Below are 27,799 nucleotides of genomic sequence, written 5' to 3' on the forward strand. Positions count from 1 at the left end.
GGGAGTATTCTCATAGAGGCTTGGGGGCATAAAGTTACGGAGTAAACAGCAGAACCAAACCCTGTTTGTTTGCCAGATAAGGTAAAGTTGAAGGGGACCTAAGAATTTTATCAGACACTGAAAACAATGAATTTGGCAGTGGCAAGAGAGCAGTTAAGTCTAGAAAATCTTTTCCCAAGGAGGACCTAGAGTATGAGGTGAGAAAGCAAGCTTGCTAAGCAGGTGAAGTAGGAGAAAAAGTTGCAGAGGAGTGGTGCACGCTGGAGGGATGGAGCGCAGCAGTGGGGCCACTCTGAGACAGCGAGGCTGGGGAGTAGTGTGGACCTCGGTACCAAACAGGAAGTTGTTAGAAGAGCCCCCCAGGGCCCAGAGTGTAGCTTTGTCCCCACAAAAGTGTGGTGTGTAGCGAATTGTAACTTGCTGGAGGCTGCATGCACTGAGCTGAAGAAGGCGCTTGGGCGCACGGCGGCACGCTGGGGTTTGCAGTTTAGGCAGAGAGGGCGCCGCAGCAAGTCCACTGATAGTAGGGGAAAGAGGGAGAAAGACCTCTTGGGCTCCATCGTGGCTGGAAATCGTGTTTCCCACCAGGTCCCAAGGACTGTGCCAGCTGCCACCCAAGTGTTATTTGAATCTGCACAGCCTGGTGAATAATCCCTGCAACCCTAATTTTTTTTTTTTTTTTGTCTTCTTGCCATTTCTTGGGCCGCTCCCATGGCATATGGAGGTTCCCAGGCTAGGGGTTGAATCGGAGCTGTAGCTGCCAGCCTATGCCAGAGCCACAGCAATCGGGATCTGAGCCGCGTCTGCGACCTACAACACAGCTCATGGCAACGCTGGATTCTTGACCCACTGAGCAAGGGCAGGGATCGAACCCGCAACCTCATGGTTCCTAGTCGGATTTGTTAACCGCTGCGCCATGACAGGAACTCCCACCCTAATATTTTAAGGGGAACCATAACACACAGTGAGCAGACAGAGATTATGCTCTGTGGGTCTTAGAAAGGAAGCAGAGCAGAGACTGAAAGCAAGGAGTACTAGAGACAGCAGAAGAAAACAGAGTCAGAGCAAAGCCAGGAGGTCTCAAGCCACAGGCAGCTGGGCGAGACTTGCAGTTTACCTTGAAATTCCCGGATTTCCAGTAGTTTACCTTGAAGTTCCTGGGTTTTGGCACCAAATGATCTTGGAGAGACAGCAGTGAGTGATGGCTTGGGGCAAGATCTTAATCCTCTGCTCTGCTCTGGAATTGAACTTGGGCAGCTTGGATGAAAACCAGGAATCCTAACCAGCTAGAGGCTAGAAGCAGAATTGCCCTGATTCTTGACCCTCCCCAGTATACATGCACATTTTTTGGGAAAGATGGATTCCAGAGCAAAGGGTGCCTCGATGGTATCAGGACTTAGGATGGCCCAGTGCCCCCTCCCTTTTAGACCCCTGGGAGTCATACTGTGCCTGTGTAACTGGGGGATCTCCTTGGCCCCAGGAGGGATCGAAGTGGTCCTCTTATCTTTCTACTTCAGCAGAGCTCAGCTCTTTCAACTAAATTTTTCTTTGAGGTGTCAAAGAGAAACGATTCACTTGGCCTAACAAGTCCCAGCTGTTCTCAGCCCAGGGGCCCAGCTCCCTCCTACCTCACTTGAAGTGAAAATCTGATGCTCCCAGAGAACTGATGAACCATTTACGAACCCCCACACTGATGCCAAGGCACCTCATGCCTTTAGTAGTGCCCCTGCAGGTCCACAGGCACAGACGCCTCAGTCACCTTCCTGGAGCTCAGCCCTGTGCTTGGGGGAAATTCTGCTGGGAAGGTGGTGGACTCCCCATTGGGTCAGACCCTTGGGGCTGCCTTAGAGGTCCAGCCTGGCAGACATACAGGGAAAGCCACAGAACTGCATGGGCAGGTGCCAGCAAGAAAGACGGGCATGCCAGGAAGACACCCACAGTGAGAGGTGCAGATTGCCCAAGGGCAAGTTTGCTCAGCTTACCCAGCTTTGCTCTTGCCAGGGCCAAGAGGACTCATGTGCCAGGGCCAAGGACCCTTAGGCGCTCTTGCAGCTAGCTTATCAGGGCCTTGGCTCTGAAGGGCCAGGAACAAACAGGCTTCAAAGTTGAGGGCTTGGCTGGTAGACAGAGGCCAAGTCTTTCACCTCTGTCCTCTCTCCCTCCTGGTGCATATAAGACCCTGGTCACACTTGGGGATGAGCAGGGGAAGGTGCCTACAGCAAGATGGATGTAGGCAGCAAAGAAGTCCTGATGGAGAGTCCGCCGGTGAGTGTGCATGTGGAAGGGAGTGTGTGTGTGTGTTTGTGTGTCTGTGTGTGCAGGTGAGTGGTGGGTCCTGCCTCCTCCAACCTCTCAGCCTGTTTCCTCATCCAAATTCATTCGCTCAACTAACCTAGGACTGTGCTAAATTGGGAGAGGGACCCTAGCCTAATGGTAGGTTGGTCATAGTAGACTGGAGAGATCGGTGTGGCAGCCACTAATTCCCATACGAGGGGCTGTGAGCCACCACGGAGGTCAGTGGAAAGGGCTGCTAAGAGCATTGGATAAGGAGCCACTACTTAGGAGGTCGCAGAAAGCTTCACAGAGAAAATAAGCTGGCCCCAGAAGACCAGGTCAGAGCTCACTAGGTGGAGAAGGAGGAAGGCATTATGGGAAGAAGGGATCATATGCATAAAGGCATGGGGGTGTGATACAGCATGGGTTTGGGGGGGACAGAGAGGGACTGGGTATGGCTGGGATGCCAGGAAATAGCAGGAGATGAGACTGGTGAAACAGGCTCCCTTGGGTCTCTCCAAGCTAGACTTCTCTAAGCATCAATGGGTTTGTTGAAATCCAGGCCCCTTCCTCCAGAAGCCTTCTCTGATCTCCTCAGCCCCCTGCTGCATGCCCCTAGCATTGGTTGTTCAGCCCTGGGAGAGTGTGGAGGGTTTCCAGATCGTATAAGAAGAAGACGGAGCATCTTCACAACCTCACACCTGTCTCCCTGCCTGCCTCACCCCCTTCAGGACTACTCAGCAGTCCCAGGGGGCCGGCTCCGCATCCCCTGCTGTCCTGTGAACCTCAAACGCCTTCTTGTCGTGGTCGTGGTGGTGGTTCTTGTCGTCGTGGTGATTGTAGGGGCCCTGCTCATGGGTCTTCACATGAGCCAGAAACATACTGAGATGGTGAGCAGGCCTGGGATGGGGTAGACCGGTCAGGTAGCATTTTGCCCGAGGGGAAGGAGGGAAAGTGAGGCGCACCTAGTGGAAGGACAGGTGGGAGCAGGGTGGTAATGCTGGCCTGAGCTTTTTTACCAGGCCCCTGTCCCAGGGTGGGATAGCCTGTTCCCTCCAGCACCTGGTTCCCCTCGGCCTCTCTAAGCACCCAAAGGAAGAAAGAATTGCATTTGAGTAAAGAGGACTGAGGGTGGGCATGAGGCAAAGGAATGAGTGGAAGAGAGGAATGCCAGGAAGCACTACGACCTCCCCCAGGTCCTAGAGATGAGCCTCGCAGGGCCAGAAGCCCAGCAACGCCTGGCCCTGAGTGAGCATGTGGGAACCACTGCCACCTTCTCCATTGGCTCTAGTGGCAATGTGGTCTATGACTACCAGCGGGTGAGTATGACTCCTGACCCTAGGGCTGGGGGACCAATAACAAGACAATGCTAGTCCTGCCCAGCTATGCTGCTTCTTACATGTCATCCATCTCTCCCCACCCCCAGCCCTTTTACCTCCCCTGGGGGGGTGCCTGAGCCCCAGATTCCAATATGGCTCCCCCCAGGGCCCATCCTAGAGGGAGGTGGCCAAGGCCCAGGGTTAGAGAGTAAACTAAGCAGTGCCTTCCTTAACCCACTCCATCGTTCCCGTGCACAGCTCCTGATTGCCTACAAGCCAGCCCCGGGAACCTGCTGCTATGTCATGAAGATGTCTCCGCAGAGTATGCCGAGTCTTGAGGCTCTCACCAAAAAATTCCAGAACTTCCAGGTGAGTGTGCATGTAAGGAGTGGGTTATCTCCCTGCCAGGGCTGCTGGGAGGAGCATTTGCAATGACGGCTCCTTGTCACCTGTAAGGCCTCATGGACTGCCAGGTGAACGCCCTGCCTAGACCCGTGCACCAAACCTTTCCTACCTGTTCCTCATCCCTACCTACAGCCATGCCACTGGCCTCAGCTGAGCCCCACACCCCCTGGGGGCTTCTGATTCCAGCACAGCCCCTTCTTTACACAGAGAGATTACCAGGCACACCTGAAGTCCCATAATGAGGGCCGCAGGTGAGACAGAAACTCAGTTCCCAGGCTCTCAAATCAGATGCTCTTTCCAGGCCAAGCCCTCGACGCCTACCTCTAAGCTGGGCCAGGAGGAGGGCATGTCGCTGGCTCAGCACCCTCCGGGGACCTGGCCTTCCTGGGCAGCACCATGAGCACCCTGTGTGGCGAAGTGCCCCTCTTGTACATCTAGGAAACATCAGGTGAGCAGGTGTGACCTCCAGGGCCCTGGAGCAAGCAAGTGACAGTGAGTGACCACTGGTCCCTCCCCCTCCTCTTTCTCAGTGTGAAAGGAGCCTGAATTCAGACTGAGGCAAAAGGCTTTTTGGGACACTAGTCTGCCATCTTCCGTCTGCTACCTTTCCATTAAAGTTGTTATTCTTTGCCCCAACAACTCATCTCCGAATTTATTGGCCTGTGGCAGGGCGAGCAGAATGAACTTGGGTTCAGTAACACCCCCAGTCCCTCTTCTTCACATAAACTGTGTTCCTTTGCTTCACAGGGCCTCAGGAAGCCCCAAGAGGACAGCAAAGATCCAGGAGCAAAGAGTCTTGTGCAGACTCACAGGAAGCCGCTTCTGGGACACCACGGGGACTGGCCCTGGAGAAATGGGAGCTGTGGGGAGAGGTGGGCAGAGGAGAAGCAGCTGTTAGGGGCCCGGGGGCTTCTACCACCAAAGAATAAAGCAGCCTGATTGAAAAATGAAGGGTCTGTCTCCTCTATCCTCTCACACCCGTCGGTCCCGTTCTTGATGGGGGCCGCTAGGGGAAGGCTAGGGCCTCGTGGGCTCAGAGCCGGTTTCCCCAACCTCCCCTGTCCCTGGGTGATGGGGGCGAGGGGAGTGGGGAGCAATCCGCAGGCTTCAGGCGCCCTCCAGTGGCATCTCCCGAGGGAGGGAGCGAGAAAGAAACGGAGAGAGACAGAAGGACCGAACTAGAGGGACGGGGACCGGGATGGGAGAGACCGAGGGTTCGAGAAAGGGAGAAAGGGAGAGCAGCAGGCAGAGGAACGCGGTCCCATCCCGAGGGACGGAGCCAGGCGGGGGTGGTGCCATCGACCCGACGGCGTGTCCCGCAGCCGGGGAGGAGGCTTGGGCCGGACACCCCAGGGCCCGGCGCCCCCTCTCCGGCCCCGCCGCCCCGCGTCGCCCGAGCCCCCTCCCGGCCGGCCGGCTCCGCGCCCTCCCCGCCCCCGGCTGGCGCGCGTCCCGGCCCGGCCGAGCACCGTCCCGGCCCCGAGGGGGGCCGAGCTCCGGGCGAAAACCCGCCCTCCAGCGAGCTCATTTCCCTAAAGAGGGGGAGAGGGAGGGAGGGAGAGAGGGAAAGAGACAGAACGAAGGAAGGGAGAGCGGAGAAGCCGGGCCGGAGAGGGGGCGGGAGACAGGAAGGAGGGAGGGCGAGGAGAGGGGAGGGGAGGAGGTAGGGAGAGCGCGGGGGGAGAGCGGGAGGCCGGGAGCCCTCCCCTCGCCGCCAGTCCTCCGCTTCCCCTCTCGCCTGCTCCCGCGTCCGGGCGCGACCCGCCGCCGCCGCCGCCGTCGCCGCCGCCGCGCCCGCCAGCATGCCCGGCGTGGCCCGCCCGCCGCTGCCGCTGCTGCTCTGGCTTCTGCTGCTCGCGCGCCCGGGCCGGCCGCTCGACTTGGCCGACTACACCTATGACCTGGGGGAGGAGGACGACGCGGAGCCCCTCAACTACAAAGACCCCTGCAAGGCGGGTAGGCGCCCCCTACGCCCAACGGCCGGTCTCGCGGCGCCAGCGCCCGGCGCCTGCGCGCCCGGCCGGGAGGGAGGCGCGCGGGCTGCTGAGGGTTCGGGGTTGGAGGAGGACAGTCCGGTGTGGGAAGCCGGGAGCTGCCTGGTTGGCAATGCAGTGGGGAACAAAAGAAAGAGGGAGAAGGGGGGGCTTGGGGGACTTTTAGGGACTGAAGTTTTGCTGCTGTTGATGGGAGCTGCCGTGGCCGCCTCGGGTCTCTCCCAGAGGATTCCTGCCTGGGTCCCTGGAGAGACCTGCGGCCAAGGAGTCTTTTCCTCCTACTGGAAACTTTTCCGGCCAAAACTTCGTCTGTGTGTGTGTGTGCGTGTGCGTGTGTGTGTGTGTGTGTGCGCGCGCGCGCGTGTGCACTTTTCCCTTCTCCACCATCCCGGGCTCCAGCACACTGGTGTTTTCCAGCTTGCCTGTCCGGGCTGCCCTGGGGCTGCACATCTGTCCTGCTGAGTTGGGGGAGGCTTACATCTCCGAGGAGCGGTTCTCCCGAGGCCCCCACCCAACCCAAGTGGAAGAAGAAAGTTTTTCAAGGGATCCTCAGAGATCATGCTCCCTGGGGATCCCAAGTTCCCCACCAGCGGCCGCCGCTTTCTGGGACCTCAGAGCCAGCTGTCAAAGTCAAGAAGCCAGCCAGGAAGGGGACTTACTTCTGCCCCTATGTGCCAGACACCCCTGCCAAGGCCAAATTGTAGTGGAAAGGGGAAAAGCACAGAGAACTCAGATACTGGAGATCAGCTCTCTCAGTCCACAGACACTAGAGACTAATTAGCCCAGGTCAGGACTCCAGGAGCGTGTGTGTGTGTGTGTGTGTGTGTGTGTGTGTGTGTGCGTGGCTTTGTCCATGAAGAACCTGTGTAACCTCTTCACTTGCTGGGCCTAGAGTGACCAGATGGTCATGCAGTCCAGCCATTTGCTGTATCAAATGACCCTGGACAGGCTGTCTGGGACAAGAGAACACACAGGGCATGAGATATCGGAACCTTTCCTTGACTTCCTGCCTCTGACTTCAGAGGTCTCCAAATAGGCAGAGCCAGGGGCAGTGGCAAAGTGCCTGGAATTCTTAAAGTGCCTGTGTGTGGCGCCAGGGGTCGGTGTGGAAGGGAGTTAGCTCTGGTCCTGACCTGAGGGACCCCTCTGGGTGATGGGTCACTGTAAACTGCAGGAATAAGAGACTTTCCATTGGGAGGAGGGGAAGCCAATCCCTCAGCCCTTCCTCCTCCACCCCTGTGAGGCTGTGAGTAAACCGGAGTTAACTGCCATCTTTCTTGCCGGGCTTGGGGTGGACGTGAAGCTAAGTGGACAGAGCGTGGGCTTTGGAGGCTGACAGACCTAGCTCTCAATCCTGGACCCACAACTCATTAGCTGTAGCATCTCAGGAGTGTTAATTATCGTCTCTGAACTTTGCTTTTCTCACCTATAAAATGGAAGTGATAATACATTTCTCCACAGAGTTGGTGGTAAGGATGAAATGGGAGAATATATATGAAATGCATATTAAAGCTTAACACTCAGTAAGTGCTAAATAAATGTTGCTGGTCTACCCCCTGTTTTTGGTGCCTCACACTCTTCCTTTTTTTGGGGGGGGGGAAATAGCCTTGGTTTTCAGGAAAAGGGAGTGTCTCCCTGACCCCGATCTTGTGTCACTTATTCACTCAACTGGTCTGCATTTATTGAATGTCTAAGAGGTACCCAGCCCTGGGCTTGATGTTATGGGAGATACAAAGAATAAGTCATGCCTCCTGCCTCCAGGAGCTTACAGTCCAAAAGGGGCACAAGACACACTTGGCCGTAACCAACTGCACAGACCAAGATGCATTCATTATGTGTCACCTTGGAGGGAAAGCCCTGAAGGCTTAAGGAGCCTCTTGCCCCCTGCAACCCTGATGGTGGTGGTGGTGGCAGAGAAACGGTGATTCCAGCAGGCTGGGAAGGTTTGGGAGGTCTTCATGGAGGAAGGCGGGGGCAAGGCCTTACAGACTAAGTAGGAAGCCAGTCTGATGTATTTCACTACTGGTTGGAAATTGGAGTGATTTTGGGAGCAGCCGGAGGCTGAGGGCTCTCCCTAGTCTCAGATTTCATGCTAGGGTGGGGCCAGCTGAGTTGGAACTTCAAACAAGGGCTCTGGAGAAAGTTCTCCACCAGGGTGAAGTGAGGCTCATGAGGAGCTGGGCCAGGTCTAGGGGTGGCCGAGAGGGCCCTGGAACCTGTCAAGGCCAAGATTCACGGTCAGACCAGGCCTCCCTCCTGGGTGTGACTGGTGCAGCCCTGCTTCCCTCTGCCTCCCCCCCACTTCCTCAGACTTCAGGTCCCCAGGCTCTTTGCTCTGTTTTTGTTAACCCCTCCTGCCTGCCTTCACCTCTTGCCCCCACTGAGCCCTGACCCCAAGATGCTGGAGGTGGTGGTGGCAGGTATGTCTGGCTCTACTTTCTGTGGATGCATGTGGCTGTGTTTGCTACCTCTACCCACTTGATGCTCTCCAGCTCTCTCCTCTTCCTCTTTCTCCTCCTCCTCACACTCGAGGGACCAAGAGTGAAAACCCCACTGACTCTTGGCTCACCTGTGATTGCTCAGCAGAGCCTGGCCTCTTCATTTGAGGTTACCTCTTGCTCCTCCTGTTGGAGTCAACGTTACTGTCACAGTAAGGACAAAATTAAGACCCTTGGTACCCTGGAGAGATGCCTGGATCTTCTAGGCAGGACCAGGACAATGGGCAGGAAGCCAAGCTGGCCCGTGTAGGGTCAGAGCTGGTTCCACCAAGCCCTCCCTCTCTCCCAGGGAGATTGCATGTCAGCCCTGATTTCTTGGTACTTGGGGTTTGGTACACGGGGATGCCAAACCATCAAGGGGATCCTTCCACAAGGTTCCCAGCTCCATTTGGCTGCCCCAGGTGACTCAGGTCTCTGGGAGGGAACTTGGAGGTAGGAACTGGGACACAGCCGCTCCCCTCAGCAGAGTAGCTCCCTCCCGAGCCAGAAGCCAGTGAGGACCTGACTTCTGCCTCCTCAGCCAGCAGCTCAGAGGTCTGCTTTTGGGAGCCGAGGTGAAACGGAAGCTCACCATCCTCATCCCAGGGCCTTTGTAGCCCAGGTTTGGACTTCAGGGGGGCCTCAGAGAAAGAGGCTCCAGAGGTTGAGAAGCAACTCCTTCTCTCACCAGGCCACATTCCCCCTCCAGACACTCTGGTTGAGTCATCCACCCACCTATACCCCTGCACCCTGAGTCACCTTCTCTTTTCAGTGCCCCAAGGGAGGAGGAAAAAGTCTTACAGTCTCCCAGGGCTCCAGATGGCAAGGACCAGTAGGGCTTCTCAGGAAGAAGTAACTTTCAAAACTTCTGGTTTCTCCAGGGATTTGGGGAAAAGATATTGGGGGATGGAAGGAGGGCAAGAGTAGAATGAATCACTCTTCAGGCCACTGAGAGCCTCGGAAGAATATCTGGGAATCTAGGCATTAGAATCTTCGGTGATCTCTCTCTCCTCTCCCCTCTCTGTTTCTAAAGGCGCCCTTCTCCTTTGTGGGGTGTGGCCTGAGGAATGGGGTATTCACGTGCAGTTCTTCGTGTCTTTGGAAACACCAGGGCTGGCCCAGGGAAGTAGTCAGGAGTGTGTTTTTGCACATTTGTGGGTGTGCCCCTGCTTTATGGGCAAGTCTAGGTCAACTGTGCATGCTGGTACTCCTGAGTCTCCGTAAGTGGGTGTGCAAATGTGCACCCGTATGCAAATGTAAATGTACACCTGTGATTAAGTACATGCAGACACTGGGGTGTCCTCCCCCAGCTGGAAGCTTGCATCTGTGTGCTGGGACATGCGCAGTACACCTGGTACACAGGGCACTGGGGCTCCATCACACTAGCCAGGCTCCTCATGCTCTTCTTCCCTCTTCTCTGGGCTGGGAGGGTGGGGGAGTGGGGGATGGGGGTTGGGGGCTGGGGCTGTGGAGCAGCCACAAGTGCTCCTGGCTGGTTTACAGCTGGAAAACAAAACAAAAACTTTTGATCCCGTGATGAAAACAACTACAGTCCCGACCCTGACCCTGACCTGGGGCTTCCTTCCGGGTGAGGAGCTGCATCCTGGACTCTCCAGCATTCAGATTCCCTAGCTTCCCAGGAGGGCATCCCAGTGGACAGGGCCTTCAGGCCCAGCTCCTGGCCATCAGGCTTTCCTGCCCACCCTGCCCCTCCCCTCCCCCACTCAGTTCCCACACATTCTTGAGTCATGACATCCCTACCATAGGGCACAGCTGGCAGTGAGCTCTGAGGCTAGCCCAGGGCCTGCCGCCTTCCACTACCCCTGCCCTCACACCGCCCTAGTCCCGCAAGCCAGCACACTTCTGTGGCCTCTGTCCTTGGAATTTGAGGTTCTGCTTCTGAGCACTCGGGCTTTACTCAGCCAGGAGGCCAGTGTGGGTGAAACAGTATGCCCTTGAAAGTAGAGAGCTGAACTTGCCATTACAGGGCTATTATTGGGGTGATATTAACAGTGGCTCTTTAGTGGGTGCTTACTATGCTCTAGGCTTTGTGCTGGATGCTTTATTTGCATGCCTTATTTCACGCAGTAATCCTAGGAGACAGATTCTTTTATTAGCTACTTTTTTTATGTAGGAGAAAACTGAGGTTTAGTAGTTTATATGACTTGTCAGTTAGAAGTGGTCAAGCTGGAGTCACGGACAGGTCTTTCAGACTCTGAAGCCCTTGCTCTTTGCTGCTCTGTCCAAAGATGTGTCTAAATGCCCAGCCACATGTGTCCATGGTGATGTCTGTGGTGTGGCTATGTGAGCCTGAAGGTGCAGGGTGTGTGCAAAGGGGCAAAGTGAGCAGAGGTGTGGGGGCATTCATGTGGCACTTGTGTGCCCACATGAACACTGGCACACAGGATCCACCGCCACCTCTGTGTCCTCCCATATCCTTGCTAAGGCCACCCTTGCATGTCAGTTGAGAAGCGCCTTGTATTAATGTCCCATCGATTGCTGAGCCAAGGCCACCAAGGATCATGTTTTCAGTAAGAGAATCTTTCCCGTGTGGAGGAAGAAATTCTGGGCCCCCCACCCGCTGATGACCTTCACCAAGTCATTTCCGTTCCTTACGGCCAAGTGTTCTGATCTCACAAGGCTGGGAAGTGGGGAGTTCCCATTGTGGCTCAGCGGGGTGAAGAAACCGGCATAGTGTCTGTGAGGATGTGGGTTTGATCCCTGGCCTCGCTCAGTGGGTTAAGGATCTGGCGTTGCTATGAGCTGTGGTGTAGGTCACAAATGTGGCTCGGGTCTGTGTTGCTATGCCTGTGGTATAGGCTGGCAGCTGCAGCTCCGATTCAACCCCTAGCCCGGGAATTTTAGTACGCCGCAGGTATGACCCTAAAAAGGAAAAAAGAAAAAGAAAAAAGTAGGCTTGACTCTAGCCACTAGTTGTCCCTCAAAGTTTTTAGTGGGACACTCCTGGGCAAATGTATGGGTGGAGCATGGCTTAGCAGGCATGTCCCTGGTGGGCCAGGATTAATGAATCCCTTCATATGAAAACACTTTGTCAATTGGAAAACACTGTAAATTTCAGTAGACATTGACATAAGGTGACATTATTGCTACTCTCACTGGCCTGATGGATTTGAAACTTGCCATTAGTTTATGTGTGTTGGAGTTTCTGCGTGTATGCTTTAGGACTGTCTGATGGTGTGTGTATTTTTGGGGGACCTGTGTGTTTGAGTATCTATTTCCATGTATATATATGTTCAGAATACGGATTCTATGAGGTGATGAACTTGAATGCAGTGGGCACTGACTGGGAATCGGGAAGCCTGAGTTATAAAGCCAGGCTTCATAGTGACTAGCAGCATGGTCTGGGTTAAATCGTTGCCCTCCTGGGCCTCAGTTTCCACACCTGTAAAATGGAAAGTTGGACAACCTGGATAACTGCTCAAGTGACTCCCGCATTCTGACCATCCAGCCCCGGGTCACATCTACAGAAAAGTGAAGACTGGGACGTAACACTTTGCTTGAACAAACGTTCTTGAGCGTCTAACACAGAAAGGGAGGTGTGGTTGCCACTGGTGTGTGCAGGGCTATCTTTGTAACTCTGCATACCTCTCTTTCTGATGGCATGGGTGTGCATGTCCCCTGTGTCTGGAGGAACACTGAGCCACTTGTCCATTTTGTGTGTGATGAATAGGGAAGTGTGTGTGTGTGTGTGTGTCCACCACTGGGCCATCAAGGGAGGAGGAACCTGTATGCAAGGCCTCAAGGTTAAAACAATTTGCGTAGCACTGCCTGCCAGGCCTGTGTAGCCCTGGGATGAGAAGCAGATGTCGCCATGGGTGGAGCTGCGGGGAAGTTGCTCTCTGCTCCACCTCCAGCGCAGCCTCCCACCTCCCCCTCCACAGCCCAGCATGAAGCTTGCATCCCAACTCCTTCCAAAGCGCTCAGCTCCAGGGCCTCTGTTTCTCAGAAAACAGATGGACCATTTAGCCCATCTCCCTGGAAGCGTCTCCCTCCAGCTACAGAAATCAGAATGGCCCATTAGGGGGGCTCTTCTCCCACCCCAGGCCTTTCTTCCTCCAGAGAGTGGACCCAGAGACTCAGTGTCAGAATCCCTTAGGTGTCCCGGCTTCTTGTCTGGTCCCATTTTTATTCATATCTGCCTCAATATAATCGAAATGGTGTTTGTTGAGTGAATTCCACAGGCTGAGCACAATGCCAAGGTTATGGGCCTACAAAGTAGATATGCTATCCACTCACCCCCTTTTATTTTCTTGGTAGCACCCATCCCTTCCTGGAATTCTCAGGCTCAGAGCTCCAAGCTCTGCATTTGTTTACTTGAGTGTCTTTGAAGGTCAGCTTCCTCGAGCATGGACCTCATCAGTCTTGCTAATCACTGGGGTAGCGCCTGGCCCACAGGAGGTGCTTACTAAGAATTTGCTAAATGAATGATGGAATAACTAACACATCTTTGAGGAACTAACAGTCTGGTGGGGGCTGGGCATCAGCTTTGCTGAGATTGCAACTGAAAAAATAGCGTGATCCTCTCAAGAGATCCTCAGAGCTGGACCCTCTACTGCTCTTTTCCTTGTCAGAAGGCATTTGAGGATTACAGATGCTGTGTGGGGGGGGGGGGGGGGGCGCTGTGCCCATGGTCAGGCTTGCAATGCTGGGGCAGGGAGGACTAACTCGCCTGGCCTCTTCTCTCTCCAGCTGCCTTCCTTGGGGACATCGCCCTGGATGAAGAGGACTTGAGGGCTTCCAGGTGCAGCAGGCTGCGGATCTCAGACAGCGGACAACCCGCAAGTCTTCCATCAAAGCTGCAGGTACACTCGGTATGGGCCAGCCCTCCTCTGTCCCAGAAATGGGTTGCAGAATTGGAGAAACCAGAGACCTCCCTGTTCCCAGCCAGAGCCTCCCAGGACAGAGGCCATGAGCTTGAACCCAGCATGAGGGCTTGTCATCCCTTGGGGTATCTTTAGCCCTTCCCCAGAGCAGTAGCAAGTGTAGACATACCCAGGAGCTATGCACCCGCATTCTTTTTGCTTATAGTTTACAAGTACTTTCAGAAGCATTGTCATCCAACTTGACTGTCCTCAGCCACCTCAGAGGTAGGTCAGGACAACTCCTGCTTTACAGACACAGATCATCCTCTACTTCTGATGGGGTTACATCCTGATAAACCCATCAGAAGTTGAGAATATCTTAAGTCAAGGAGTTCCCATTGTGACTCAGCATGTGAAGGGTCCAACTGGTATCCACAAGGGTGCAGGTTCAATCCCTGGCCTCACTCAGTGGGTTAAGGATCCAGTGTTGCCGTGAGCTACAGTGTAGATGACAGACACAACTCAGATCTGGCCTTGCTGTGGAACTTCCATATGCTGCAGGTGCGGCCATAAAAAAAAAAAAAAAAAAAAAAAAAAAAAAAAAAAAAAGAAAGAAAGAAAGAAAATATCTTAAGTCAAAAATGCATTTAATACACCTAACCTACTGAACATCGTAGCCCAGCCTAGCCTACCTTAAAGGTGCTCAGGACATATTAGCCTGCTGTTGGGCAAAATCATTTAACAGAAAGCCTATTTTGTAATAAAACCATGAATCTCTCATGTAATGTATTGAGTACTGTTAGGAAAGTGAAAAACAGAACGGCTGTCTGGGTACAAAATGGTTGTAATTTTATCGGTCTTTTCCCATCGTGATGCTGTGGCTGCCTGGAGGCTGCAGGTCACTGGCTCAGCCCAGAATCTCGAGGAAGCATTGTGCCACACATCACGAGCCCAGGAAAAGATCAAAATTCAGAATTCGAAGTAGGGTTTCTACTGAGTGTGTATTACTTTTTTGCCTTTTTTTTATGCACCCATGGCATATGGAGGTTCCCAGGCTAGGGATCGAATTGAAGCTGTAGCTGCCAGCCAGCACCACAGCCACAGCAATGCCAGATCCGAGCCGCATCTGTGACCTACACCACAGCTCATGGCAACGTCGGATCCTTAACCCACTGAGCGAGGACAGGGATCAAACCCACAACCTCCTGGTTCCCAGTTGGATTCGTTTCTGCTTCGCCAAGACAGGTGAACTCCATGAGTGTGTATTACTTTTGTAACATCATAAAGTCAAAAAATCCTAAGTCAAACCATCCTAAGTCGGGAACCATCTGTACAGAAACTAAGATTCATGGAGATAAAGTGACTGGCTCAAGATCACAAAACTCATCAGGGGCAGAACTGGCACAGGAACCCAGGCCTTCTCATTCCAAATCCGAGGCTCTTTGCTCAACACCACCATCCCTCCTGGCTTCCCCTCCTGCTCCCACTTTGCAAGACTCCACATGTCCTTCAAGGCCCCGGGCTTACCCTGTTAGCATCTCACAAGTCAAACCACATTGCAATGATTTGTTTAGATGTCTCTCTCTCCAGCTGGACTCAAAGCTCTTCAAGGTCAGGGGTGGTTCCAGGTACCTCCCAACCAGCCTGGCACTTGTGAGCGGGTAAGGGACTGGGAGGGATGAGGGCCTGGGCTGTCCTGGTTCTGTCCAGCCTTCTCACTGCTCTGGAACATGGTCCTGCCCACAGGTAACCTTCCCATTGCCAAAGTGGGAGATTCTCACCTGTGTTCTGCGCACACTGTGGTGGTGCCAGGCAGTTGTCCCGTGTAGTATGAGAGAGGATCCTGGCATGGTCAGCCCATGGAGTAAAGGTCAAACTGCCCCAGAAAGTAGCTGGCATTGGAGGGTGAACTGGTGGCCTGGTAACCAGTAACACTTACTTGACTGTAGTGGGGACTAGTAGGCATGGGATGGTGGAGAGCAGAATAGAGATTTACATCACCTGGACCTGCCACTCACCTGCCCTGTGACTTTGGGCAAATCTTCGGCCTTTGTTTCCTCATCTGTCAAATGTAGATAGTGACTCTTGTTCAAGCCATCTCAAAAGATACTGGGTCAAATGAGGACGTGTACTTGGGATACTTTTTTTTTCTTTTTGTAGCTGCACCCATAGCATATGGAAGTTCCTAGGCTTGGGGTTGAATCAGAGCTGCAGCTGAGGCTACACCACAGCCACCACAACAGGATCGAACCTACTTCCTCACAGAGACAATATCGGGTCTTTAATACACTGCACCACAATGGGAACTCCAACTTGGGAATACTTAAAGAAGACATCAAATTCTGTATGTTCCACAAAGATGAAGTTTCATTGGCTAAGAAGGGAATGTTTCATAGTCTCAGGGTCCCCCAGAGATCTGGGGAAATGAGTCACTACTCCTCTCTTTTTCACTTAAATTCGGTTCTTGCTGTTCATGGTAGTTGTGAATACAGTTATAGAATAACCTTCTAATTGTTCCATAACGTCACTGTGAACACTGAATTATCAAACTCTGCTCCACTGTTCCTGGGAGAAATACAGGGTTAGGTTCCTGCAAGCCTTTGCTCACATTTTTCATCAACTCATCGATAGGTCGCTCAGGTTTGTGTGTTTCTATTTAAAGACATCTTGGAGCCCCTAGTGGCACAGCAGGTTAAGGATCCAGTGTTATCACTGCTGTGGCTCTGGTTGCTGCTGTGGCATGGGTTTGATCCCCGCCCTGGGAACTTCCATATGCCATGGGCATGGCCAAAAGGAAAAAATAAATAAACACACTTTACTTAACATACTATTGATTCATTAACATCAAACTCATGGCCAATAGGACTATAACGAAGCTTATCTAACAGACACTTTCTCCATAAGGTACATCCTAGCCCTCTTGAACTTATCAACACCGGATGGCACTTCAGCCCTACAAGGGAGCAAGGAGAGGGTCATTTTAAATGGCGAAATCAGGATTTCCCATCATGGCTCAGCGGAAATGAATATGGCTAGCATTCATGAGGATGCAGGTTTGATCCCTGGCCTCACTCAGTGGGTTAAGGATCCAGCGTTGCCATGAACTGTGGTGTAGGTCACAGACACAGCTTGGATCTGGCATTGCTGTGGCTGTGACATAGGCCAGCGGCTCAGCTCCAATTCAACCCCTAGCCTGGGAACCTCCATATGCCACAGGTATGGCCCTAAAAAAAAGACCAAAAAAAAAAAAAAAAGCAATGGTGAAATCACCAACAAAAAGCACAAAAATCCAAAAAAATGGGGCACTAAATAGATCATAAGTACTTATTCACCATATGAGCTGAAACAAGAAGGCAGCCCGTCCCTTGTTCAGCCTAGGCTAGGATCATGCGTCTTGGGTGACTCAAATTTTTCAGTGCTCTGAGCATGACATCGAGTGACCATGAAAGAGCTGAGGGTCTGATCTGGAGTTTAGAAATAAATTTTAGTGAGCAGGCACATGCAGAATCCCCACATAAGGAGGATCGACTGTATTTGTTCCTCCTGCCCTTTATTCACTTGCCATCAAGGCCTTACTCTTTCAATTCCAGGAAACTCTTCCACCCTCCAGTGCCAGAGCACTCGTGGTCAGCCTCAGAGGAGAAGCCACGGGAAATGGAGAAGCAGGTCCCGGAGCCGGCGGGCAGCAACATCCAGACCAGAGCGGGTGTGGCCCGATGGGGTCATCCCCTTTGTTATTGGGGGAAACTTCACTGGTGAGCATGATGTTGGGGCCCTTGTGTGGGGGGTGGGGAGCCTGCACCCAGCCTGGCCTCAGGGCAGCCCTGTCATGCGTGGTGGTGTGAATGGTACCTTCTACCTGTCAATGAACTGCTGACTCTTGGCAGTGGGTGGAGGTGGGCCCACCTGGACACTGTAACAGCCTGGCCTCCTTTGTCCTGGCAGGCAGCCAGAGGGCAGTCTTCCGGCAGGCCATGAGGCACTGGGAGAAGCACACCTGTGTCACCTTCCTGGAACGCACAGATGAGGACAGCTATATCGTATTCACCTATCGACCCTGCGGGTGAGCAGGGGCCCCTGGGCACTGCGCCCTTGGCCATTGCCCCAACCCCCGTTCTGTCCTGGGCACTGCAGCTGTAACATCTGGGCATGGCCCTGCATAATCTATCCCCTCCTGCCATGGGGCATCTCCCCAGGAGCTGCCCAGGCTGTGGCTCAGACCCCAGCACATAGCCCCGGCACCCCCGGAGCTTGGGTCCCTTCCCGCCCCCTCCGATCCCTGGCCCCCCTGGCAGCCACGCCCGGCCCCTGAGTGGATGCACTCCCCCAGCTCGGGACCGCCCCCCTGAGCTGGCCCCGCCCTCCAGGTGCTGCTCCTACGTGGGCCGCCGTGGCGGGGGCCCCCAGGCCATCTCCATTGGCAAGAACTGTGACAAGTTCGGCATCGTGGTCCATGAGCTGGGTCACGTCATCGGCTTCTGGCATGAGCACACGCGACCAGACCGAGACCGCCACGTGTCCATCGTGCGCGAGAACATCCAGCCAGGTACGCACCTCTGTCTGTCCCTCCAGGGCCCCTGGTCTGGGCGGGAGCTGCTTCCTGAAGCCATCACCTTTGGCCATCTCAGTGTTACCGTCTCAGCCCCGCCTGGGGTCCAGACCCCGCCCCCCAGACTTCGCCTCTGGGGTCAGAAGCACCTCAGGGGCTGGAAATCACTTGTCGGCTAGGGGACTGGGATAGGTCCAGGTCCCAGACACGGGTGCTGTCTGGAGCAGCTAGAACCCACTTGGCCTTTAGGATGGGGTTTGGGGAGGGATCTGCCCATCCCCCCCACTGCCCCGCCTTTCTTTTCACTTTTACCCAGTCTTCTGCTCTTTGCCTATTCCTTCCTCTAAGGATTTTTTCTCTCTCCTCTTCCCTTGCTGTGCTTGCTCTCCCCTTCCTTCCTGCTTCCTCCCTTTCTCCCCAGGCCTCCTCCACTCTTCACTACCTTCATCTCGCTGGAGTTCTAAAAATGGGGGCCTCCTTCCTCCTCCCTTGAGCCTTCCCTCCAGCAAGTCCTCATTCCCTCCCCCGTCACCCCGCCCGCCACTGGACAGACTCTTCTAGAGACCTTCCCTTCCCCTAGACTTCCCTTTGCTGCTGCCCAGAGCCTCCGGTAGGGGGGCACCTCTCAAATGCCAGGAGGACCCCATTCCCTGCCATGAAAAGGCAGCACTGCGTCCTGCACAGACCCGCCTCCCCCACCCCCCACACCCTTTTCCTGGTCTTCGCAGGGCAGGAGTATAACTTCCTGAAGATGGAGGTCCAGGAGGTGGAGTCCCTGGGGGAGACCTATGATTTTGACAGTATCATGCACTATGCCCGGAACACATTCTCCAGGTGAGAGATGGGGCAGCCTCCCACTTCGCACTAGCCTGCCCTGCTGGGGTAATCACTGAGGCCACTAGTGGGCCTCTGGGTGGCTGTGGCCCCCAGGCAGAGGACCCATGGGTGCTGCCTGCCCCGCCCTCCTCTTCCACAGCAGTTCCTGGCAGGGCCCGGACTCATAGTACCTAGGTTCTTCACCTGCTCCCACTCACCCCTGGCCCAGGAGGCTGAACTCCAGCTGCCCTGCAGCCACATGGTATACCATGGCCCCGGAACCATACCCCGAGGGAGCTGAGCTTTTCCCTCAACCATTGGCTAAAGGGGGCATATTTTTCTGATGGCTATGCCTTTTCATACTTGGCTGATTTGCATAAAGTCTGGCCCCTGCCCTGGACCAGTTCCCTCTCCAGCTCATGAGCACATATCCATCTATTTTTTTTTTTTCCCGCTTTTTAGGGCCACACCCGTGGCATATGGAAGTTCCCAGGCTAGGGGCAGAATTGGAGATATAGCTGCCAGCCTACGCCACAGCAACTCAGGATCTGAGTGGCGTATGCAACCTATGCTGCCACTTATGGCAATGCTGGATCCTTAACCCACTGAGTGAGGCCAGGGAATGAATCCGCCTCCTTTTGGATAGTAGTCGAGTTCATAACCCAATGAGCCACAGTGGAACTCCCAATGTATCCACCTATTCTTTATCCTGGGCCTTATTTCCCAGAATCGCAGCCAAAACCAACCCCCCACCCCCACCCCGAGGTAGCAGCCCAGCCTCTCCATCCCATCTTCTCCTTAGCGGAGTGTGGGAAACAGCCCCTCCTCCTCCTCAGGCTTTTCTCCGCCGCCTGGCCTTTCCCATGGCTGGCTCTGTCCTCATCCTCTATCTCTGCTCTCCCAGGCGCTGGCCCTCCCCCTCTCCTCCTAGACCCACTCTTCCTGCCTCCAGACCTGAGGGAACAGGGACCAGGGAAGGGTGGTGAGGTCATCCCACCCCCCACCCCCTCAGACCACCCCCTGTACATTCATTTCCCACCACATCCCACCCCACCTCCTGCTGAGTCCCACCCAGCCAGGGGTGAGTCAGGGGCCCTGGGGAGGTGGAGGGCTGCCTGCTTCCCCTTTGTTCTGCTCCTCCCAGATGGAAACACCCAGGACCTAACAGGAGGCACTGATGGCCCCAGAGCTGGCGGGACTGTCCCCAGGATCTGGTCTGGCCACAGTGGAACCTGCCCTTTGGCCTTGTCCCAGGTGCCATGAGAAGCAGCCTGTGCCAGCAGGGCAAAGCGTTGGTCCTGGGTTGTCCTGGGAGACGTGGAGTCAAGGCTGAATCAGCTGGGAGGGCCTCAGAAGTAGGGTCGAGCAGGGTTGGAGACATGATTGACTAGGAGTCCAGAGCTTTCCCAGAGCTGGGAGTTGAGCCAGACTGAGCCAGAGCACTGATGGGTCCCCAGGGCCTCCTGAGTCGGTGTCCCCAACCTCCCAGAGTGTGCCTGGGGCTCCCCCAGGCCCTGTGGTGCGGCTGCCACGGAGCAGGGTGGCTGCTGGTCAGTGGGCAGTGTAATGACAGGGTGAGATGTCTCCACCCGTCCGTGACCCTGCTGAGGAATGTCTGGGCTCTGGCAGGGTCGTGACCTTGGGTGCACACGGGCGCGCTACCTCCTCCCGTTGGACTCTCACCCAGCCGGGCTTCTCCTCCTCAGGGGCATCTTCCTGGACACTATCGTTCCCAAGTACGAGGTGAATGGGGTGAAGCCTCCCATCGGCCAGAGGACCCGGCTCAGCAAGGGGGACATTGCCCAGGCCCGCAAGCTCTACAAGTGCCCAGGTCGGGGCAGGGAGGGACAGGCTGGGGCAGGGTGGAGGCCAGGGCCTGGGGCCAAGAAGGTTGAAGCCGTGAGACTTAGAAAAGGCCGAGGCTGCCTGGTGTCGGGAGAGGGGTACCCGGGGAGGGGCAGTGTTCAAGTTCCAGACCCAAGCTGGGGCCAGATCAGATGGGGAGACGCTAAGCCGCCCACCTTGAGGGTCTGTGAGAGTAAGGGGCAGTAGGAGCAGAAACTGGGGAGCACAGAGCAATTCTCAGGACTGAAGTGGAGTGAGGCCCTCTGAGGGAGCTTGACCTTAACTCTGGGACCCATGTTGCCTTGACAACAGGGCATCCCGCAGCACTAGGTGGAAGAGAGAGGAGAAGGGGGTGGATCTTAAAGAGACAGGCCCACCCCAGACTCCGTCCTCTCCTCAGCCATTCTCCCCTCTCTCTGAGGATGCCAGGGCTCAGGGCGAGGGAGCCAGAAGGTTGGGGGGGATTGGGCTCCTACAACCAGCAGCCCTGTCATTTTGTTTCCTTGATAGCCTGCGGAGAGACCCTGCAAGACAGCACAGGCAACTTCTCCTCCCCCGAGTACCCCAATGGCTACTCTGCCCACATGCACTGTGTCTGGCGCATCTCCGTCACGCCCGGAGAGAAGGTAACTGAGATCCCCTCCTCTGCCAGGAGCCCCAAGTAGGAGAGCTCAGTCTGTGTAGCTGTGAGTGACCTCTCTGGGGGTCATAGACCCATTCACCTTACCAGAGTTGTGTATAAACACTGACTCGTGCACAGCACTTACCACATGCCAGGAACTTTTCTACGTACTCCTCACATCCATTCACAGGCTTATCACGTGGAGTATGGACCTCTCACCCACCCCTGGACCTTCTGTGTCCTTCCTATTTTTATTGTTCCCAGGAGTCAGCTTTAAGGCTTTTGTTTCCGTTGATTGGAACGTGGTGCTTAATGTCCTAGTGTAACCTTGAGCTCAGTTAGATTTTATTACTGGTCACATTGCTTGTTCCAACGACTCTCAAGATCATTTTGAATCCAAATTCCACCATCCAGCAGGTAGCCATCTTCACCCTGCCATGAGCTCATTTGCTAAGCATGTCTTCTGGGTTTTCCGAACCTGGCCTTTGATCAAACTATTGAACAGGACGTGAATCAAAGCAGATCCAAGATCTCCCTCTGAACTGACATTGACCCAGTAATCTGCAGGCTTTGGGTGGAGTTATTCCACCAACTATGACTACACTAAATGTCATTACCAGCCAGCCACAGGTCACTACCTTGTTGACTACCAGGATGTGAGCTTCTTCTGAGACGAGGCCTTTGCCGTCTTTATGTCCCTGGCACAGAAAGTGGTTAATAAATGCCAAATGGGTTGCCTTACCAAAATAAATCCACTGTTCTACCAGTTGGTAAAACTCCTTTTAAAAAAAGAAGTGAGATTTGTCTGACATGCCTTGTTTCAAGTGAACCCAAACTGGCTCTCTTTTGGGAGGGCGGGGGGTCTTTTTAGGGCAGCACCTGTAGCATATGGAAATTCCCAGGCCAGGGGTAGAATTGGAGCTCCAGCTGCCGGCCTACGCCACAGCCACACCAATGCCAGATCCAAGCCTTGTCTGTGACCTACACCACAGCTCACGGCAACGCTGGATCCTTAACCCACTGAGCGAGGCCAGGGATCAAACCTGGGTCCTCGTGGTTACTAGTCAGATTTGCCAAACTGGCTCTTAGTCAAATGTTTCTTTGCTAAATGGTCACAGACCCTCTGTTTAATTGCGGATTGATATTCAACTCAGTGGTTCGCAATTCCCACAATTCATTCCAGAACTCCCCTGCTCCACACACACACACACACACACACACACATACACACACACATGCACACACACACACCCCTGTTGAAAACTGGAAAAGATTTTGTTCTGAGTTCTCAAGATTACAGATCACATCTGCAAGTTATTTGAATGTCCTCTGATGTCATTTTTGAGCCCTGAGACAAAAGCCAATTTTAAAGAGGCGCTCACTGATTCTCCTGTATTATTGAGCCTCTATTTTCATTCCAAACTATGCTTATTTTTGTTAATTTGAAGATCATCCCCATTTACGACAGACTTTTCTTGGGAGCTGAGTAATTCCCTATCTCTCTCGGTTAACCTTCTACCTCAAAAGCAAACCCACCCCTTGTTCTTCTTGTTCTAAGTTAAAAATTGCAGTCCTTTTTACTGTCTTGTACTGACCTTGCTCTGTTGAGGGTTTTCAGCCTTTGGAAATCTGACCGCAGATAACAATAATAACAACTAATGATCACTGAGCGTATGATTGGCCAGGCATGTGTTAAATTCTTCGTGTGTTATGTCTCTCAGCACAACAACATTATAGTCTGGGTGCTAATGTTAGCCTCATTTTGCATACGAGAAAGCGGACTTGGAAAAGTTATATAACTTGCCCAAGATCTCATAGAACCACGCTTATAACATAAAAGTGTGCAGTTGCAAAACTTTGCGTATTCTAAAGCCTCATTCCATTCCAGCAGTTACTCAAGTGCCTTTCAGCAACTTGTGTGGCCACTGTGGGCTCCGGCACTGGGGATGGACAGAGACATGGGACAGTCCCCAGCCCCTGGAAGCAAGAGTAGGGTAGAGCATTGCTCTCTTTCCTGTTCAGGAGGTTTGCTCTGTTGACAGGTGTATGGCAATTTGGTCAGGATCCACTTCTTTCCTTGCTGCTCTTGCCTGGCATGGGCTGGCTCTAGTCTCCAGTGAACACATGGCCTTGCCTTAGGAACCTCTCTGTGCCTTGGGCCTGCTTTCTCCATAGCTCCCACAAGACTCCTCATCCTTTTTAGGGGCATGCCTGGAGCTCCAGGGAGAGAAGTAGGCTATGGATAAAAATTCTAGGTTAACCAATGCATGATGGTAGAAGTGTACCAAGTAAAACCCACTTACGGTCCTGGTTGAAACTGTAGAGTTGTAACTGAGCCAAAGATGGAACCCTGGGGGACAGAAACATTTAAAGGCTGGGGAGAAGTGTCGTGGTGGCCAAGCAGTTAAGGCCTCAGCACTGTCACTCCTGTGGCATAGATTTGGTTCCCCGGACCAGGAACTTTGGCATGCTTTGGGCACAGCAGAAAAAAAAAAAAAAAAAAAAAAAAAAAAGGCTGGAGAGTCAGAGGAGGATGGCATCATAAAGTTGTAATGACCAATCTTTGTCATTTAACAGTTGTGTGCCAAGGTATTAGGCATCTTACATGATCTCATTATTCCTTGCACTGTTTTGTGACCTTGGTACTATTCTACCTGCTGGAGAGAGGAGGGACTTGAGGCTCAAAGAGCCTGAGTGGATCTGGCCAGGTTTACTCAGGTAGCAGCGGTGGAACCAGCATTCAGTTCTAGGGCTGACTCCAAAGTCTACTCTTTCAACAGTAAACCTTAAATCCACCTGCGTTAGTGGATGGACTTTGACATCTGCTTGGCCGCTGAGAGCTTGTTTTTCATTTGCCTCCCAGTACTTAGCTTATTGCCAGAAACGCAAGTGGCATGTCAGTCTTCTATGATCCGGCAAGTCACAGGGATGTCAAGCAGGAGGAAGAGCCACTTGGGAGGGTTTCTTTGAAGAGCCCCAAGTCTTTACACTGCATGTAATTATCAGTGGCCCTGAAGAGGATTCCAGTGTTCCCCAAGCAAGGGAGGCAACTCCTTTATGAGCAGGAAAGTGGTTTCAGGAGGAGGCCGTAGTCAAATGTTGCAGAGGAGCCAAGAAGATAAGAACTTAAAGTGTGTTTTGGATTTGGCAGTATCCACCCTCATTCCCATCTCTGCCTTTTGATAATCTGCCTATTTTTTGAGGTCCAACCCAAATCCTGCCTCCTCTGTAGCGTCCTCCCTGACCTCCCACCTCCCATTCCCTGGCTGGGCAGAGCTGACCCCTCCCTTTCCTCCTCTGCAAGGCTTGGCCTGAGTCCTCCCCTCAGGCCCTCTTCTCCATCACTGAAGGGCGTGGGCCCAGAGGATGGAGGGAAAGTTGGTGCTCATTCTTTGCACAGTCGTTGGGCAGAATTGGCGGGTAGGCCTAGGGAAGCCACATGGAATAGAGGTTGAGGGTATATACATTTAAGAGCCAGAGTGCCTGGGTTTAACTCCTGGCTCTGTGGTCTTAGGGAAGTTGCTTATCCTCTCTGTGTCTTTGTTGCCTCATTTGTGAAATGAACCTGGTGATAGTACCTCTCTCCTGGGATGATAGGAGAGTGGAACAAGTTAATGTACATAAAGCGCTTAGGGCACTGCCTAGAATAGAACGGGAATTCAGTTACTGTTAGGTACTGTTATCATTCTCTAGTCCTGATCTATTAAATGAGTAAGCCCTGGTCAATTTCCCCGGGTGCCTCATCTGCTCCCTCTGTTTCCTGGATGCTGGTCCGGGCTGTCATGTGAACAAAATGTCAAACTATCTAAGCAACTCAACTCCAGGAGTGAAATGAACATCTACTGAGTGGCAGATGCTATTGTATGGATGTGTGACATGTATGGATGCCACCGGTGCCAGGCAAGTTCATAAATTTTACATGTATTAATTTAATTCCCCTAAGGGCCATGAGGCAGGTACTGTTACCGTTACCATCTTACAAGTAAGGAAATGGAAGCCTGGAGGAGTTAAATGACGGGCCTAAGATCGTGCAGACTGTCCAGAGACAGTCCAGACAGCATGTCCCCGAGATCCAAGAGTTGTCCCAGGGAACACCCAACAAACAGGAAGGATACTTCCCATACTTGGGGTGCACCTGAGGACTCTGCACCCAGTCATTTACCCCCGACTCCCCATGGAGTCATTACGGTCACCTCTGTTTTTCAGACAAAGACAGTGAGGTACAAAGTCAAGCCACAGCCAAGTCACCAGCCAGGAAGTGGCAGAGCTGGCCAGGTTTTCCTTGGCAAAGGGCAGTACCCCTGCTACCAGAGCACAGCTGTTTCCACACTACATAGGTTGTAGCAACTCTTAATTAGACACCTCCGGTCTCAAGATAGCCACAGCCACGCCTCCTATAGGATGCCCCTGACTGCCAGCCCAGGCCTCTTCCTCCCGAGAGAAGTGACCTCTGCTTCCTCTTGCCTGTGGGAGGTCTTGGGTGGGCCCTGTAGGATTCCGCAGGCTGGTGTACTTTCTTCAGAGGACCTGAACTCATCCGCCCTGGACAGAGCCACGGTTGTTTCTGAGCAGGAAGGGAAAGTTGCTGCTGTTCCCAGTGCAGCTGCTGAGCAAAATTGATTGGCAGGCCTCGGGAGGCCACGTGGAGCAGTGGTTGAGGGTGCAAGTTCAGGAACCAGGGAGCCTGAGTGACTCAGCCCTCTGGGTTCCTTCTTCCATCCAGCAAGGCTTTTTTTTTTTTTTTTTTTTTTTTTGTCTTTTAGGGCTGCGTCTGCGGCATATGGAGGTTCCCAGGCTAGGGGTCGAATCAGAGCTCTAGATGCTGGCCTATACCACAGCCACAGCCATGCAGGATCCGAGCCGCGTCTGCGACCTACACCACAGCTCATGGCAACACCAGATCCTTAACCCACTGAGCAAGGCCAGGGATTGAACCCACATCCTCATGGATCCAAGTCGGGTTCGTTAACCACTGAGCCACAACAGGAACTCCCCATCCATCAATTCTTTAAATAATTATGTTGCTTGGTAGATAAGAAGGTAACACACATATTGTAAAGAGTTTGAGCAATGTAGAAATGCATAAGGTAAAAAGTGAATTTTCTCCCCTCGATCCTCCTCCAAATCCCATTCCTCAGAGGTGACTAAGCATTGGTAATGCTTGGTATGTTCTTCCAGTCCTTTCTAGTGCATAGGCATGCATGTGTGTGTGTGTGTGTGTGTGTGTGTGTGTGTGTGTGTGTGGTCTTCTGTAACTGACCTCTCACTCAACAATAAATCATGGTCATCACTCCATACGGATCTACCTCATACACCTCAGTTATTTTCAAGGCTGCTTGGCATCCCATCATCTTGATTTCCCTTAATTTAATTATTTAATCCTCCCCTGCAGGCCTCTTGATGGATGTTTTTTGGGGGTTTTTTTGTTTTGTTTTGTTTTGGCCTTTTTAGTAGCGCACCATGGCACATGGAAGTTCCCAGGCTAGGGGTCGAACTGGAGCTGTAGCTGCCGGCCTACACCACAGCCACAGCAACGTGGGATCCGAGCCACGTCTGCAACCTACACCACAGCTCAGGGCAACGCCAGATCCTTAACCCACTGAGCAAGGCCAGGGATCGAACCCACATCCTCATGGATGCTAGTCGGGTTTGCTAACCACTGAGCCACGACGGGAACTTCTTGATAGATGTTGATTTAAGTTTTTCCAGGCTTTCATTATTACCAAAATAAATACCTCAAAACTCACATCTTTTTACATTTGAGCAAGTGTATCTGTAGGATAGATTCCTAAAATAGAATTCAATTCAAGGAGTATTTACTAAGCAGCTATTCTGCCATGCACAGAGGATTCCATAGTGAATTCAGCTTCCTCTGTGATCATATTTAGTCATTTTCTAAATAGATAAAATATTGTGTAATAAGACACTGTCTCTATAGCAAGAGATAGAACAGATTTTCAGCTTCAGTATTTCAAAATGCTAGGACTTGTTTTTTTGGGTTTTTTTCTTTTTGGCCACACCTATGGCATGCAGAAGTTCTTGGACCAGGAATCAACCCTGTGCCACAGCAGTGACAACACCAGATCCTTAACCTGCTGTGCCACCAGGGACTCCAGGACTTGTATTTTTAAAATTATAATAAGACACCCCATGATGATTAATCGCCATCACCAAGAGCAACATAATATGCTTTTGAAAACGATCTCACTGGATTACATCTCAGAGTACCACAATGAATGAAAGCCCTCCCCCAACACAAACATATTTAAACTCATGTATGAATCAAAAGAAAAGATGAAAGATGGACCATGGCTTCCAAGCTAGGTCAGAAAAGAGGTGAGCACATGGGAGTGAAAGGCAATGAAAATACTACAGGCTTGGCAGATTGCGGGTTGTAGTGAATTAGAAGGGTGGTTGAACTCTGTGTACAGAGGGAGTGAGCAGGAAAGGTTTGGGGCAGGTGAATGGAGCGTGAGATGCCTGGACTTGAGACTGTGGATGATAACAAGGTCTAGGGCATGATGTGCTGTGTGTGGTCAAGAAGGGGCAGAGAGAGGGTGGGAGAGGAGGTCAAGAGACAGAGACCAGGAGATGGGTAGGTGGACATTGAAATCAAGAATTTCAACAGGGTCTGTGTTAGAGAATGACCAGGAGCCAGAAGCTCTTCCTTGACCA

At 53.0% G+C, this 27,799-nt stretch overlaps 2 protein-coding genes across 4 annotated transcripts in view; both read left to right on the top strand.

Annotated features, from left to right (window-relative positions):
- SFTPC (surfactant protein C) lies at nt 2,154-4,949 on the top strand. Of its 3 annotated transcripts, NM_001044533.1 has the most exon segments (7): nt 2,154-2,265; nt 3,006-3,164; nt 3,471-3,593; nt 3,852-3,962; nt 4,300-4,343; nt 4,346-4,446; nt 4,746-4,945. In NM_001044533.1, coding segments are annotated over 6 exon segments (570 nt in total). In that variant the 5' UTR covers nt 2,154-2,223; the 3' UTR covers nt 4,437-4,446; nt 4,746-4,945.
- BMP1 (bone morphogenetic protein 1) overlaps nt 5,618-27,799 on the top strand; it is a 45,294-nt gene continuing 23,112 nt past the window's right edge. Inside the window, 9 exon segments of the mRNA XM_021072336.1 lie at nt 5,618-5,954; nt 13,180-13,221; nt 13,224-13,292; nt 16,883-17,047; nt 17,238-17,355; nt 17,660-17,838; nt 18,570-18,675; nt 20,364-20,488; nt 21,013-21,128. Coding sequence (XP_020927995.1) covers nt 5,801-5,954; nt 13,180-13,221; nt 13,224-13,292; nt 16,883-17,047; nt 17,238-17,355; nt 17,660-17,838; nt 18,570-18,675; nt 20,364-20,488; nt 21,013-21,128 — 1,074 coding nt within the window. The 5' untranslated portion in view covers nt 5,618-5,800.

The sequence above is a fragment of the Sus scrofa genome, chromosome 14 (genome assembly GCF_000003025.6).
Source record: "Sus scrofa isolate TJ Tabasco breed Duroc chromosome 14, Sscrofa11.1, whole genome shotgun sequence".
In the NCBI taxonomy this organism is placed as follows: Eukaryota; Metazoa; Chordata; class Mammalia; order Artiodactyla; family Suidae; genus Sus; species Sus scrofa.

Excerpts from the sequence above, each read along its gene's own strand:
- SFTPC (XM_021072183.1), top strand. The coding sequence starts at position 2,224 with ATGGATGTAGGCAGCAAAGAAGTCCTGATGGAGAGTCCGCCG. Across the intron at positions 3,165-3,470 it reads GCCAGAAACATACTGAGATG|GTCCTAGAGATGAGCCTCGC; the intron begins GTGAGCAGGCCT and ends GACCTCCCCCAG. Across the intron at positions 3,594-3,851 it reads TGGTCTATGACTACCAGCGG|CTCCTGATTGCCTACAAGCC; the intron begins GTGAGTATGACT and ends TCCCGTGCACAG.